This window comes from Calliopsis andreniformis, chromosome 3, assembly GCF_051401765.1.
Source record: "Calliopsis andreniformis isolate RMS-2024a chromosome 3, iyCalAndr_principal, whole genome shotgun sequence".
Taxonomy (NCBI): Eukaryota; Metazoa; Arthropoda; class Insecta; order Hymenoptera; family Andrenidae; genus Calliopsis; species Calliopsis andreniformis.
The window spans coordinates 19,709,016-19,723,215 of NC_135064.1; the positions used below are offsets into that span (position 1 = coordinate 19,709,016).

The 14,200-nt window shown below is 36.8% G+C and overlaps 3 protein-coding genes across 13 annotated transcripts; 1 reads left to right on the top strand and 2 right to left on the bottom strand.

Moving 5' to 3' along the window:
* Nucleotides 1–220: 220 nt before the first annotated feature.
* On the bottom strand, nucleotides 221–2,649 carry LOC143189027 (uncharacterized). Of its 8 annotated transcripts, none has more exons than XM_076393625.1 (9): nucleotides 2,427–2,649; nucleotides 2,206–2,296; nucleotides 1,598–1,784; nucleotides 1,449–1,512; nucleotides 1,265–1,371; nucleotides 982–1,198; nucleotides 728–891; nucleotides 482–646; nucleotides 221–418 (listed from the first exon to the last, which is right to left on the bottom strand). In XM_076393625.1, exons 3-9 carry the CDS (start codon nucleotides 1,774–1,776, stop codon nucleotides 319–321), a joined length of 996 nt encoding a protein of 331 aa, XP_076249740.1. In that variant the 5' UTR covers nucleotides 1,777–1,784; nucleotides 2,206–2,296; nucleotides 2,427–2,649; the 3' UTR covers nucleotides 221–318. The 8 variants fall into 8 exon arrangements, with proteins under 8 accessions (XP_076249740.1, XP_076249741.1, XP_076249742.1 ...); XM_076393626.1 differs by having other exon boundaries at nucleotides 2,396–2,649; XM_076393627.1 differs by lacking the exon at nucleotides 2,427–2,649 and adding an exon at nucleotides 2,362–2,380.
* LOC143189028 (MIT domain-containing protein 1-like) lies at nucleotides 2,257–3,887 on the top strand. Of its 3 annotated transcripts, none has more exons than XM_076393632.1 (5): nucleotides 2,257–2,335; nucleotides 2,834–2,966; nucleotides 3,130–3,386; nucleotides 3,450–3,649; nucleotides 3,725–3,887. In XM_076393632.1, exons 1-5 carry the CDS (start codon nucleotides 2,315–2,317, stop codon nucleotides 3,885–3,887), a joined length of 774 nt encoding a protein of 257 aa, XP_076249747.1. In that variant the 5' UTR covers nucleotides 2,257–2,314. The 3 variants fall into 3 exon arrangements, with proteins under 3 accessions (XP_076249747.1, XP_076249748.1, XP_076249749.1); XM_076393633.1 differs by having other exon boundaries at nucleotides 3,130–3,368; XM_076393634.1 differs by having other exon boundaries at nucleotides 2,269–2,335; nucleotides 2,784–2,966.
* Nucleotides 3,888–4,003: 116 nt separating this feature from the next.
* Nucleotides 4,004–11,324, bottom strand: Insc (INSC spindle orientation adaptor protein). Of its 2 annotated transcripts, none has more exons than XM_076393621.1 (6): nucleotides 10,741–11,324; nucleotides 10,368–10,667; nucleotides 9,322–9,675; nucleotides 5,557–5,982; nucleotides 5,237–5,444; nucleotides 4,004–5,153 (listed from the first exon to the last, which is right to left on the bottom strand). In XM_076393621.1, exons 2-6 carry the CDS (start codon nucleotides 10,658–10,660, stop codon nucleotides 4,191–4,193), a joined length of 2,244 nt encoding a protein of 747 aa, XP_076249736.1. In that variant the 5' UTR covers nucleotides 10,661–10,667; nucleotides 10,741–11,324; the 3' UTR covers nucleotides 4,004–4,190. The 2 variants fall into 2 exon arrangements, with proteins under 2 accessions (XP_076249736.1, XP_076249737.1); XM_076393622.1 differs by having other exon boundaries at nucleotides 10,368–10,954; nucleotides 11,025–11,063.
* Between the last annotated feature and the right edge of the window lie 2,876 nt (nucleotides 11,325–14,200).

Here is a 14,200-nt window from a genome sequence, read left to right on the forward strand (position 1 = left end):
TATTTAGTTTTTTTTTTTATGAATGAAAACGTGCAGGTGAAAACTCTCAAACACCCCTGGAAATAGTAGTTCATAATTGTCAATGCTAGATGACGCCATAGTACTATTTTCGAAAAATTCAAATTCGTTGTATTAACATTATTCTTGTTAATAGTCTGGTCTTTTAAATAAAATAGTAGTGTACAGTTATTGAATAATGCAATGAATAAATAACTTTTCTGCAGTTTTTCGAAGTTTATTATATTAAGGATTTATTGTAAACTGTTTTTTTAGACATGGAAGTAGAAAAAAAGTTATAAATTATTGTTCTCAGGTATGTCAGGATTTCTTTTTGTCTGTCGATGTGTCTGATCGTTGTCCAGTACTCGGAGAATCGCTTACGTTCACTTCTTCTTCTTCCACCTCCAAACTATTTAATCTACAATAGTTTACGTACATAGTAAAATTGTTTATTCAGATGGAACTTTTAAGAACAACTCACTCATCTTGTTCGAGGCTGTACAACATTTGGAAACCAGCATCCAGGCTAGGAGGGAAGCCCATTTCAGGATCTAACAGTTGAAGAGTCGGCACCTCTCGATAAACGTTACCAAATTCATCTAATTCTTCGAATTGTAATTTATTAGCCGCCTCGTCCAAGACCATCCTAGAAATTGGGGAAACATTGAAAGCGATGGAACGTGTCTTTTTTTATAACAGTACTACCGGTTTCGATGCAATTAAATACTTAGAACTACAAGCATTAAGTTTAAGTTGCCTCTGTTTTTCCATCATTGCTTCCACCTTCCTTCTCATGTTTTCTTCAAACTTTAAGACATATTCTTGGTAGTAATCGTGAAGAGCAGCTACACCACCGACGCCTGTTTCCAAGAGAACCCTTTCCACTATATCCTGTACAAATGAACCAAAACATATTAACAAGATATGAAAAGAGTTAATCGAATAAACTACCTGAATGGCTTTAAATGAATTTTATATTACCGGGAAGCCATGATCTTTCTGTTCATATGCTACTTTCATTAGAAGAGCCATTCTTCTTAGAAAATGATCAGCAATATCCATAAGCGTTTCTATAGCTATATCCGATGACTTTTCAAAGCCAATGTGAGCTAGAAGAACAATAACTGCATGCCTCAATATACAACGTGTTGTCTGAGGTGTGAGGTAATGCACTGTAGAAGAATCTTTAAACGCAGTCCTAAAGCAATAAAAAGAATTAAGAGTTTTATAAATATGTATATGATATATCTACAACCTTTGATACCTTTCTTTCTGTACAGGTAAAAAGTTAAATGAATTCTGTGTTTCCTTCGAATCTTGCAAATCTTGTGTTTCAATTGTAGTCATGTTTCCTAGTACCATTCCTTCTTCCTAAAAATAAAGAGGGAAAAAAAAGGAATGGATACATCTGAAAAACTGTATATGTGTATTACATTTTAAGCAATTACCATCATTCTTAATTGCTGATGAAAATTTATAGTATTTAATACATGAAGATTTCCCATGGGTAATCTATAAATAAAAACAAATATTGTACAAAATTGCTTGAAGCTTATTATGAAGCTAGAACTCATTTTCAAGTTATATATAATCTTACTGTATATATTCAGGTTGTCTATCCATCTGAAAATCACAGTCTGTGTTGTTAGAGTCTTCCATAACTTGTCTCCAAACATTTTCTATGATATCTGGAGTTATCACTTCTTGTTTGAGGGTTTCTCTTGCTGGCAGTTCTCCCCATAATGAACTTGCTCCAGTATTTTTTGCAGACTTCATGTTAAGAACTACAATATACAATTCTGTATGAAATTAAGTAATTTTTAAATTCTCCTTCCACTTTGCACTTCATTATTTACACTTTAGAAAGTATTCAATATTAGAGCTAATTTTCTATTTATTAATTTGAAATAATGATAAAAATATGATTGAAAAATGTTAGTCTACTATTTTTTTTATAATTATTATTACAATTATTCTTTAAAAAAATACTCAAACTAGAATTTTAAATCCAAGTTCGAGTTTGAGTTTTTGAGTGCTTAGATATCCCGATAGTAAGAGCTTTAATACAGACGTATCTGGATATTCGAATCTAAATCAAGCGAGTATTCGGATACTCAGTTACTCGAATTCGATTGAGTAGCTACCCGAATATTCGAATACTCAAGATTTGAATGCTGTAAGTCCAAGTGTAAGTAAGAGCCTTACTGTTTACTATTTAAAAACCCGCGCACGCACACATACACAGACGTCAGTAGACGCTCATACAGTAGAACGTCATTGCATTTTGGTTAATAATCTGTAACCAAAGAATTTCATGCTGGGAGAAGGATCTCAGGTTGGTTTTATTCTACAATTAATTACGTGAATAATTTTTCTATCGAAATAGGAATCTTACGCGAGCGAAATTAAATTTTAATTGATCTTACGTCATTTGATTTACTTGAACTTGACATAAATACTTGCTAGGTTAGAATTACATTGTACTTGAGCGCCATAGTTCTGTTATTTGTGTGTGGGGCACAACTACTATTTTAATTAGGTAATATCGATATTTTCGATAGTCGATAATATTCAAATACGCAATAGTATAATTTCCCACAAAGTATTTAATATTCCATTATAAAATAAGTTTGATATTACTATAATTATATTGTTAAAGTTATTACCGTATCGTGAACAAGATAAGATTTTCGTAAAAATTTATAGTCGATTGTTATCCACGTGTGTGATTTATATCATAAAATTATTATCAGTAATATTGCTGATATACGTTTTTAATCTAGATCTAGGCACTTTGTTAGGACAATTAAACTGGATATAATTCATTATTCAGTATACACACATAATGGAAAGTGCAGCTGCCACAATTTTAAAGCGAGCAGTAGAGATGGATAAAAGTGAACAGTACACAATGGCTTTGGTATTATACCAGGAAGGTGTTCAAATACTTCTAGATTCTATGAAAGGTATGTTACTTGTTCTATATTAAATATTTTTTAATAGTTTTCCCAAAAATTAAGTAATAGTATGTGTATTAAATTTCTTGATACTTTCCTTTATTCTTGTATATACTGTTTTATTCTTACAAATTTATGAACTAGTTGAAGAATTAGTAATAAAACAATACAGAGACAAAGGACCCAGCAAGGCAAAAACATTTTGCTACTAGAGCATCAGAGTACTTAGACAGAGCAGAGAAGTTGAAAGCTTTAATAGACAAGAAAAAGACAACTGGAACCTATAGAGAATTGACTAAAATTGAAAATGGTAGTACAGGCCATGGTTACGATAGTGTGCTTGGTAGATTTTTAGACGCATCTGTCACATACATTCACATTGAAGATCCATATATAAGAACATTTCATCAGGTACTAAATACTATAATGGTCAGTCTATAAATATATATTAGAAAATTGTTTTTATTATTACTAATAAAATGTATTTTTTAGTGCCAGAATTTAGTAAGATTATGTGAATTAGCCGTAAGGAAGTGCCATGCATTGTCCAAGATGTCTTTAGTTACAACTGAGGATACAGAAGATAAAAAGGGTCAAATAGGAAGACTGGAAGAATTAAAGAAGAGTTTAACAGCTCATCTCATTTCTTTTGAAATCAAATTTTCGGATACTTTACACGACAGACAAATATCGTAAGCGATTTTTTTATATATAATTGTATTCGCGGAAATTTAGTGGATATTAAAATTATTTTAATACTATTCCAGACTCAGTAATGGTTGGGTAATCAAGATAGGACGTGGTTTAGACTATTTTAAAGCGCCTGATGGAAAATTTGTATTGGGTGCTTGTGATCTAGAATTGAGACCTTGTTTAGAAACAACTGTTGACATATTCCACAAGAATCAATTGAAAAATGATGTTACATAGAAGGATAATCGCTTTTGTATTCATTGCACCGAGTTTACTATGATTTTAAAATATTTGATCATGTGTTACTATACTGTATGCATAAGCTTATATTTACACATTTACTATACAATGTATGAAGTGTTCAATATCAGAATATATTATTTTTACATAAATATTTGTCTCCGTCTTCTATTTATGTTTAAAATGTCTAAATATTTTTATTATTTAATGTACAATATTTTCCTATGTACATATATGAAATTATTTTATACAATTTAATTCTCACAGCTTTTTATAAAATACTATTGTAATACGTTGAGTTTAACTCAAGTTGCTATAATCGCTGGCTCTTGCGATATCAATTTGTTTCGCGGCTTTCTTGTACGCTCTCCTCAAAGACTTTGTATATCTTAATAATCCAGCCTCGAATTCCTTTTCGTCTTCTATATCATCTACCCTGCAGTCTGGAAGGCAATCCGCGCCTCCGACCGCGACGACTTGCCTCGCGATCTCTGGATCGACGCAGAGTCGCGTGAGCGCCGCGGCTGCGGTAATTTCTAAACGTCTGTAGGCGTCTTCCAAGCCTGGGGGTCTCATCCTAAGAAAAGAAACCAACGCGACAGAAGCACGAGCCTCGGCCAAGTGTGATCTGGCTTCAGGAATGCGAGCTAACTCACTAATGAGGGCTGCAACTTGCTCCATTAGCCAGACATTCTTGCCAGCTGATTTCTTCACGCTCTTCAGTAACTTCCTTACAGTATCGTGCTCCAGAATCACGGAAGCGCATTCTCTGGACTTGGATAGGTGGTTGAACGCGGCAGCGACCAATAACAGTGTCTGCCCGCAACTGGTGCTTTCGACTAAGCGATTCAAGGGAGGGATCAAATCCTTCGCGAAAGGTTCTAAATAAGGCAGACCTACAGCCTTGACCCATGGAGCTGTTATCTGCACGACTAGAGCCGTCGCTTCAGTTTTTTCCTTCTCAGATGAATCCGTGATTATTAAATCTGTTAAGATTTCTGGACCATCGTCTTTGACGAACTGGTCTATAGCTGTCGAGGAGCAACACACGCTGGCCAAAGCGCGCAGAGAAGCTGCTACGAAATCGCTTGAAGTCCTTCCCGCGGTCATCAGAGACGTTAGAAGCGCTCTGATGCCTGAACACCTGCTGATACTATTCGCAGCTCGAGGTCCTGCCAATCCTAATGCAGTCAAAGCTGCCAAGGCACCCCTGGCCACTGTGGTGTCATCCTTTGGCGCTTCGTCCAGTGCTCTGACTACTCTCTGCAGAAAAAATATAATTTATTGTATCTTCAATTCTGTCTTAATTACAAACAATGTGCAAATATTGTGTAAAGATTACCTACCTCGATGTAAAAGTCTAAACGAGTGTCTATTGCGCTGTCAACGTAGTTTTTCATCTTCTCTAACTGCGACAGTATTCCTTTTAAATTACTTTGTTGAATTCTTCGGGGAGGCGGTGCTCCCAGTTCCGAGAGGACGGAGAAAGCTTCTTCCTCGATGGCACGTAAGAGTTCCTTTTCAGACCTGCTACTTTCTAGGTGCGCCACTTTACTGAAATGGATTATCGATCTTGTTAATTGATTAATCGAATAACAATTTAATGAGGAGTTGAAGAGGACTTGAGAGAGTTACTAAAGGTTGTCTTTATTATCACTGCACTTACTCGAATATGAATTGATAGTTGCGATCGAACTGGTCAGCCCTCATGAGCAGTTTGTTCGCAGCGGCGGTAGCGAAGGTCGAGAGTGACTTCAAGTCGTTCATTTCCTCCTTTTCGGATATGAACTTGCGAGTTCTCCGAGGCAAAGCTTTGCTCTGCAAGGTGTTCGTGCACTCATTTTCAGTTTCCATCTCGAGGTCACCCAGCCATGCTCTCACTGATGATGATTGTCTGTATGTCCTTAAGTGTGAAAGAGATCTACAGGATAATTCTGCTCCTGAGAAACTAGTTGGTATCGAACTGTTGGTGTCTCTGAGTTCTGTTGCATCCTCGGGTGGTTCGGCTGCGTATAGGAAATCGCCCAGACATTCATCTTCTAGGGAAACAGATGAGGGGATTTGTGTAGCGTCTACTTCTTCCTCTTCCGTTCTGTGAAAGAAAGATATTTCATTTAAATAGGAAACAATAGTCTTTACATTAAGGTTTAGGTCTTGGATAATGTTTTGAATTGTCTTTGTTTGATCACCCAATAGCCAATAGAAATAGCAAAGATTAAATACTTGAAACAGTTTAGCTTAAGAAAACTCTGTACATCGTTGAGAAGACAATAAACGTATATGTTTCCTATCTCAAAATCTTAACTGTTATAAATGGGAAATAATTGTGCTCGCAGATGCGTGTACCGTGAAATTTATGCAACGCAGATTCATTCCACAAATTGGTGTGGCCTCCTTATTAACAATTAACTTGCATTATTAAATCACCGATTCGCGTTCCTCGAGGTTGAATCATAAATGCACCTTGACACTACATAGTATTTCGTCAACATCAAAAATATGTGTCGCGAGTAATTTGCATTACAACATTCATATCCATGACCTAAGTTACTCTTCTGACATTCTTCCAAAAGTGTAGAAATTTTGTATTAAAAATTTCCTCATCTGAATATTTTTGTCTCCCTATATATTAATTCGGTTACGAGAGAGTCTATAAATTAAATAATTCAATTAAACTAATGACTACTATGCATGGACGTCACAAGCACTAGCATTAAACACTATTAAGGGGCGTGTTTGTAATGTCCATGGGCATTAAGGGGTTCATTCTTCCTTCAAGCCTAATCCTGAGATTACCCTGTATAAATGTCTACAGTACCTGATATGTATCAAAATTTCGAAATTTACTTATGACTCAAGACATATCAAGACTCAAGTCATATCAAGAGTTTCAAAACTCAAAACCCATGAAAATTTAAGACTTATCAGGAGTTTCAAGCTTCGAATCATATTCAAAGCGATCTATTTGTTCGCCGCATATACAAATTCGGAGCGATTCGAAGTGTTCCAGATTCCATTGCTACCTGAGACGTGCCATAACGAGAGACAAAAGTCTCAACTACCATCGCCGCGGCATATCTATGGATCAACTGTTCTTCAACTCCAATCCGCATAACCAGGTGCACAGGATTCCGTTCCCGGAACAATAGAGAGACCGCGGCGAATCGTCGTAACGCGGAATGCTGACTAATCGGTCACCTCCGGAACTAGAATCGTTCTTTCATGGACACGCGATGACTAATCCCAATTTCGTTCGAGTAGCTAAGCCGTCGTGTACGCGGTCACCTGCGCAACAATCCACCACTGGCATTCTTGGTAGGTTCGCTGTCGCTTCGAGAGCCTCTAAGGTTGACTCAAACCTCCTCTCGTCGCTGCTTGATTTACGTATTCCACGTGTGGCACGTTGCATTGAATCACGTACGGGTGCGCGCGTGAATGTACTGGGTGTCGAGGAAAAAATCACGTCGACGAGATCGGTATAATCTATTGTAAGTCTGAATGGGATATGTGGCGAAGGCAAACGAAAAGGTTCCTGCTTGAGACTTCGACGTGGAAGTACGTCGGGATGGATAATAGCTTCTTAACTTCTCTTTTATGTCCCACGATTGCATCTGACTTATCCATCGCACGAATCGTGTTTTCTTCGTTGTGAATGCACATTGAAATTGAAGATACAATAGAGAGAGTGAAGTGAATTAGAATGACAAGACTTCTGTAAATTGATATCTCGGATTTGGATGAAACTTCGTCTGACTGGAAGTGGAGAGTAAATAAAGATCAAATTCTATTAGAGCCTAAGTTCTTTTTCCTCGCTATAATTGACTTATAAACCTTTTTCTTTTGTTACCTTTGTAAAGAGTGAGAGACTTTAAAAGAAGTGTCTAATGAAGATGTTTGTATTTTTATGGAATATGGTTCTATCGAAATCTGAGACATTAATTTATAAGATTTTTCTTATAAACATAAATACTTCTGTATGCTTATTTGATTTTACATTCGTGTATCTCGAAGACGGTTATGTAAATTAATTGTCTGTTTTATAGCAGTTATTAATACATGCTCTATTAGTTGCTCCGATTCTATAGTCCAATTTGCGTTGTAAATACTCGAAGGTCTATTAATCGATGTTAATTGATGATATGTCACGGAATTTTCCTACATGTTCAGTATACGTTGTCCAGTTATATTACCGGTTTATAAGGGATATCGACGTTATGATTTTCGAACACAAGACACATAATAATTTTAATATCAACTCCCCTGAATATTAATAGCACCATTTGCATAAAATTATGCCTGAGTTGTGGAGAGTTCTATATAAAAGAAATTTAAAATTCGTTGCAAAAACTCTTAAAAATTGATCTTCAAGTAAAAGAAGTTCCAAATCCTTATATTTTTTCTAAGATTGAATTTCTGTACCTACATATTTAAAAATTTAAGGTGTCACGTGTATTTGACGTCGTCTACTTACGTTTGAAATAAAATCTTACTAAATTTTGTAACCATTTGATATTTCAGGACTGTTGCATCACGAGTTTAATAAAATTTAATGCATTTATACTGCATACTTTCATGAGTAATTAATAGTCTAAACGAAGAGTCGCGTTTATACTTTACTGCACACGTCCATGAGTAATTAATATTCTAAACAAAGAATCGCGCTACTTCCAATGCACCTAGAGAATGACGACCTGTCTACTTGCTAACACAACATTCAGCCATTGTATAGGGGCGAATGGAGAGGTTTACGAAACACGAAGAGGAATACAACATGGGAATTGCTTTACGCGTTGCATTCCTATCGCTTGGCTCAGCACGAGGGACATTATCGTGACGATTCATGTTCTTAAAACATACATTCTGTACACCTTATCGAGTGTTGCAAGGTGCGGCTTAGTTTCAGAGATAATGTTGCCGTTCCTTTTAACGCAAGAAACGCCTTGATTTCGTAGTCAAGGGAGTTCCATAAAAGCATCATTACTTTAGAACAAACGTGGAGAAAAACAATGCTAATGATAAAACACATTAACCATTCTTAAATTACACATTTTCTACTATTTTAATTCAGTTTCTTCTGTAGTAAATATAGGACAACATTTCTTTCCTTGGTTATTAATTAGTGAAATATCTGGTAACTCTAGTAGGTCTAATATATCACAAAAATGCACTTGTAAATAATCTACACTCTATATGATAGGACATATTTCCTCACAAATGAATTTATGAACTATTTTATATCGTATTATTATTCTGTGAAATAGATAAAACAATCTACTTTTTCTGAATCATTATTCTCAAACTTCCTCTGTTTATATTATTCCATCACAAAGTGTTAAACTTTGAAACATGCGTCAGACCAGTCCACTGTATATCATATCTGATCTGAATCTTTGAGCAGCTCCAATTTTTAATTCATTTGTACTTAAATTACCTTTTCGCTCTTGGCACACTTCTTTCGGTGCATGCCTTGACTGCAGCTTTTCGAGGCAAAATTCTGGAGTCCTTGGGCGTCGAAGTGTACGTAGGATTTGGGAGAGTTTCGTCCTCGACCCAATGTGAACCGACTCTTGAATACACTCCTCGTCGATCCTTTGCTCCTTTGCGTCTTCTACGACGTCTCGGCGTCTCGTTCTCATAAAGCTCAGAGCAATTCGATCGCTCAGAATCAGAGAAACCGGAATCGAGGCTTCGAAGATCATGACTTACGGGACTATACGATCTGTGTGCTAAAACGACGTTGTTTTCTTCGTCTTCTTTCTCCTCGTCTTTTATTTCCATTGTAGCCCTACAATAAGTGTCGAAGATTGTTAAAAAAGTAGATATCTCGTTTTAGTGATAATAAATTATATAAGGATATTACAGTAATTAACTTGTCAACCTTGTCAATCGTTAACCAGGAATTCATTATAATATATTGATTATATATGTGTTAAGTAATTCATAATTCTAAGCTAACGAATCGAGATTATTTAGCACGAAAGTAACAAGTTTTTCTGCGAATAACAGTACACATAAAATGAAAATTAAGTAGCCGTCGCGTTTGAACGATTTAATGTTCGTGTTATGAGGAGCATCGCACGAGTCTACATCAGAGTAGAAGTAGAACATTTTCAGAGCTAAATTGAAAACTACGTTGCAAAGAAGTATTAATCTATATCTCAGAAAAATCGACACAAAATTACTAACATCACACATAATTTAGCAAATATTTGTGTAATGAAGAACACAATTTTACGCCAAAGTAGAAGCATTGAAATCTCCAAAAAAGTCTCGCAATGGAACAATAATTAAATTAACAGTACTAATGGTTGAACAATTGTCGCACAAAGTTAAACAAATACTTCAAAGTAATTACTATGGCGATACATAAATGACGTGTCAAGTGCGATAAGAAAAGCTTGATAATGCTCAACGTGCATTGGAGAGAATTCCATCGCCACGATCGCATTGGTCATCCTTCATTTCAATTTCACTTACATCTGCGTCATTACATTGTCGTCGCAAATCGTCGCCACGGAATACAGCGTCTCGCAGTTACGCTTCTCGCCTGGGCATACGTGAATCGCTGTTATGTTTCCATCGGTCGTATCGCTCTCATTAATACTAGATGACCGTTCTTCCATTTCCTCTTGGAGCACCTCCTGCTCGCGTGGACTTTGCTTGACCTTCGCGAGGTCGCTGCGCGTGGCGAAAGGATCGATGCTCTGTAGATCCTGCGAAGCCATGTGGTTCCAGAACACTTTGCTCTGATATCTCTTGAAGCCACTCATCTTGTCACTGTTTCAGGTAATCGTTTATTAATTAGTCGGTTCACTTTAAATTTTCGTTCAGAAGCGATTAGGCGAAGCACCTCTTATACGATTCCTAAAAAGTTTCACTTTCGACGGTAACGACGAGGATCCACTTTTTGGAATAATGCGATGGCACGCTAGGGTGGTTTCACGAATCAGCGGAGCAGAACGACCCTCCCACAGGTCGCGTGCCCGTAAGACCTTATGGTGTCCATCGCAACCCCCATGAAGATCCACTAACACTTCCTGTCGACACCCGCAGGCATTCCTCGACTAACACACTCTCGTTAAACGAATATATTCTTTTTAATAAATAAATGAAATTCGAAGTCCATTTACATACGTATACGCATCAAAAAATAAGTATATTCAATTTTAATTGAGTATTGTTAATTTCTGTATTCAGAAAACACGAGTTCACTAAGTTCTCAAATGCATGTTTATAAATGTAGATACACTATAATATAAACTATATTACAGTATTACAGATGTACACTATATTATAAATATACTGATCGTATTTCGCAGTAATGAATTGTAATAAAATAACGACACACACGAGGTACTTTCAAGGAGTACTTTCGAATTGTCCATTCGCTGATAGCGCGTTGATCGAGTGGGATGCACTGAAGGATCGATTGATCCAAACGTATTGATGCTTCGCGAACGACTGACTCGGATCGGTTCGCTTCCGACTTCCTCCCGTAAGTCGCGCTCCCTCCCCGCCCCGAGCTCGTAAGCCAACTCTTATGAAAACAGAGCTCCTCCCCTTCTCTTTTGTCGCTGTCGCGGGGTGCATGTACTCCTCTACGTGGTACCCCCGTGTACCCCTTCGTACGTGTGACCCCTGTGTAACCGCCAAAGCGTAACTAGGTGCATTCTCCACAGATATATGCAATGGCGTGAATAGAAACTCCGATTGGAGCCCTTTAAAAATTCTCCTACATCAAAATTGTTCGACTGAATTCTTATTTCACGAGAAGACTGCATCTCTTTACTAAAAATTGTAAAATTAATTTAGTGTCAATCTAGGATATACCACAAAGAGCAGTAAATATTACGGCTGTTACACTAATAATAAGCCTCACTAATTTTAATTCTTATAAGTTTAAATACTAATAAGTCTGACAATTGAATCAACTGTAATTGTTAATCAATTGTTTAAGCTGAGTAAAATCTAAGTTTTTCTAAATAAACACGACAGTATAAATAACGTTTAAAGGCTAAAAAAATGTCACAGAATTTGTAAATTATACTAACAGTTTTAAAGATTAGAAATCTGACAACAAGAAATGTACAAAATTTTTAATAATAATTCATGTAGCTAGTTATTTAAAAAAGAAGGAAAGCTGCATTTGTAATCAGTCATCAGTTGGAGTAGTGGGGAAGCTTCGTCATCGTGGAAGTTGTATGCACGCTACGAGAGACGTCACGAAATCACGCCAATGCTATTTTTGAGGGCCAGGTGTGACTCCGGTTCTCCCTATCGCTCTCATGTGTATGTGTACACGCGCGGGGGTCGGGCTCCCCCCTGTGAAAGTGGGGCCCAAAGGCATTTTCCACCGCCACCGGATCCAGGGGCACGCGCCGCTCTGGACATCTGCGTAAAATGCTTCCACTTCGATGCTCGGAACACATATGTCCGTGTGTATCTGATGAATCACTTATTCCGTCTTCTTTTATGACTCCAATCGGCGATACGGTTTGATTGGTTGGTGTATTTGAATGGTGAAGCTTGAATTGAAATACGCCCCCTCTGTACCATGAATAATGTAATAACAGTTTAAAATAGAAGTGTAAATTGAAACAATTGATCTTGCAGTTTAAATACCTCTGCATCTATGATTGATGCAGAAAGACGTTTACAACTTGTATCCTTATAATATCAGAGCTATTTTTCAATGTTTTAGGCAGACTTCTGGGAAAATTATTTTTAAGACTCAGCAGCCAAATTTGTATGTTTTTTGTCATCTCGTTCCCAATTTATTTGCGATTTCCTATTCATATGTTTACATATAAGTAATCAAAGTTCAAATTTTTCAAGCTTATTCGTTTAAAAAATATCCAATGGTATCTGAAAGCAAGAAAATATAGTTTAGAGAAAAGTCAATTTAAATGTCAGTCAGTAGTAATGAAACTCGAGATTTCCATTAAAAATCATTGTGTAGACCGATGACTACACGCATTGGAATTTCATTAGTGACAGCTTCTCAGTCAGACGGGAATCTTCGAAGGTAGGAGGTGAAATGAATCTCAGTGGAAAGTGATCTACATGGGAAAATCGATTACAGAGATCTACTTTTACCAATCGCAGCTGCAATGATGTACATGTATGCTTCAGTTACTTATAACGAGTAATATTGTATGACTGTTCTAAATAAAAGGTGGAGCATCTACGATTGATTTGCATATGCAGTACCCGTATACCGGTACAGGTTTGCTGTGTACACATTAATGGGAACGAAATGATCGAAACGTGAAGACAGCGGGCTTCGATGAAACGCCAAGGCTGACTTGTCGTATATTAACTTCTCAATGACACAAATATCGAAGGGCCCGTAAATATATTTTATGAGTAGACTGCAGACCTTTATGCATTTATGGTAAATTTCAATGTGCAAAACATAGAATCTATACAATATGAAAAAATATAGAAAAATGTCGAATATAGCGTCGATATACTTTTCAATATTCAAAGGGTGAAACAGATCTTTAATTAGTTCTGTTTCTCTAATGTTGAGGCTTCAAGAAAATGATAATCGATTATCAAGGGAATCCCAAGTCTTTATATTTTTGTATTCTACAACGACCGGTGTCCCGAATTATTGTCTCGAACCGTCACATATGCGCGAGAACGTCTGCAGTCGCATGAAAGCATCAAAGGGTCTGTACGACCCCTATTGTACGTGAAGATGCGAACGAAATGAGGGACAGCTGGGTGGAGACCGTTATTTAAAGGTGCACGCGCGCGCGCCAGCACGCGTCACACAGATTGGTCAGTGAAATTTAAATTTCCGAAGGGTACTCGGTGGTCTTCGTCACGTGAACTGATCGTTTACTTCATACAATTAGAAATTAAGATCAGTAATTTTTTCAGGGGCGGATTCAGAATCCTTTTTTTCAGGGGGTGTAGAGGGGGAGGGGGAAGGGCGAAATGTAGAAATACATATTTACATTTTTGAACCTTCTTTTGCATGATTTGAAATTTGCTTGTAACAGAATACTTTTAAATGTTACTACTGCTGGGGGTAAAATCGCTTTTATCGCTTCTTCTCTGGATCCGCCACTGAATTTGTTATCGATGCTTTTGAAAAATATAATTTACAGTTTTGAATATTGTTAACTAATGAAAAATGGGAAATATGTAGTAGGCGTTGTACCTTTTGTATCTCGACGCGTGTACCAGGTTATTAAAAGATATTTAAATGATCCCCTCAAATCTAATCGCAAATGCAATAAACTGTCTAGTCGAGTTAAGTGTCTGGCAACATGTAATACACCCAACTGCAATGATGATAC

What these genes read in the sequence shown, in the direction of transcription:
- LOC143189027 (XM_076393628.1), bottom strand. Translation starts at nt 1,776, where the DNA reads ATGAAGTCTGCAAAAAATACTGGAGCAAGTTCATTATGGGGAGAACTG. An exon ending in AGACAACCTGAATATATACA is followed by an intron (nt 1,513 to 1,597) that starts GTAAGATTATAT and finishes TTTTATTTATAG; the next exon opens with ATTACCCATGGGAAATCTTC. An exon ending in TTACCTGTACAGAAAGAAAG is followed by an intron (nt 1,199 to 1,264) that starts GTATCAAAGGTT and finishes TTATTGCTTTAG; the next exon opens with GACTGCGTTTAAAGATTCTT.
- LOC143189028 (XM_076393632.1), top strand. Translation starts at nt 2,315, where the DNA reads ATGCTGGGAGAAGGATCTCAG. An exon ending in AGGTACTAAATACTATAATG is followed by an intron (nt 3,387 to 3,449) that starts GTCAGTCTATAA and finishes TGTATTTTTTAG; the next exon opens with TGCCAGAATTTAGTAAGATT. An exon ending in TTACACGACAGACAAATATC is followed by an intron (nt 3,650 to 3,724) that starts GTAAGCGATTTT and finishes ATACTATTCCAG; the next exon opens with ACTCAGTAATGGTTGGGTAA.
- Insc (XM_076393621.1), bottom strand. Translation starts at nt 10,660, where the DNA reads ATGAGTGGCTTCAAGAGATATCAGAGCAAAGTGTTCTGGAACCACATG. An exon ending in AGTGTGCCAAGAGCGAAAAG is followed by an intron (nt 5,983 to 9,321) that starts GTAATTTAAGTA and finishes TTTCTTTCACAG; the next exon opens with AACGGAAGAGGAAGAAGTAG. An exon ending in GTTTAGACTTTTACATCGAG is followed by an intron (nt 5,154 to 5,236) that starts GTAGGTAATCTT and finishes TTTTTTCTGCAG; the next exon opens with AGAGTAGTCAGAGCACTGGA.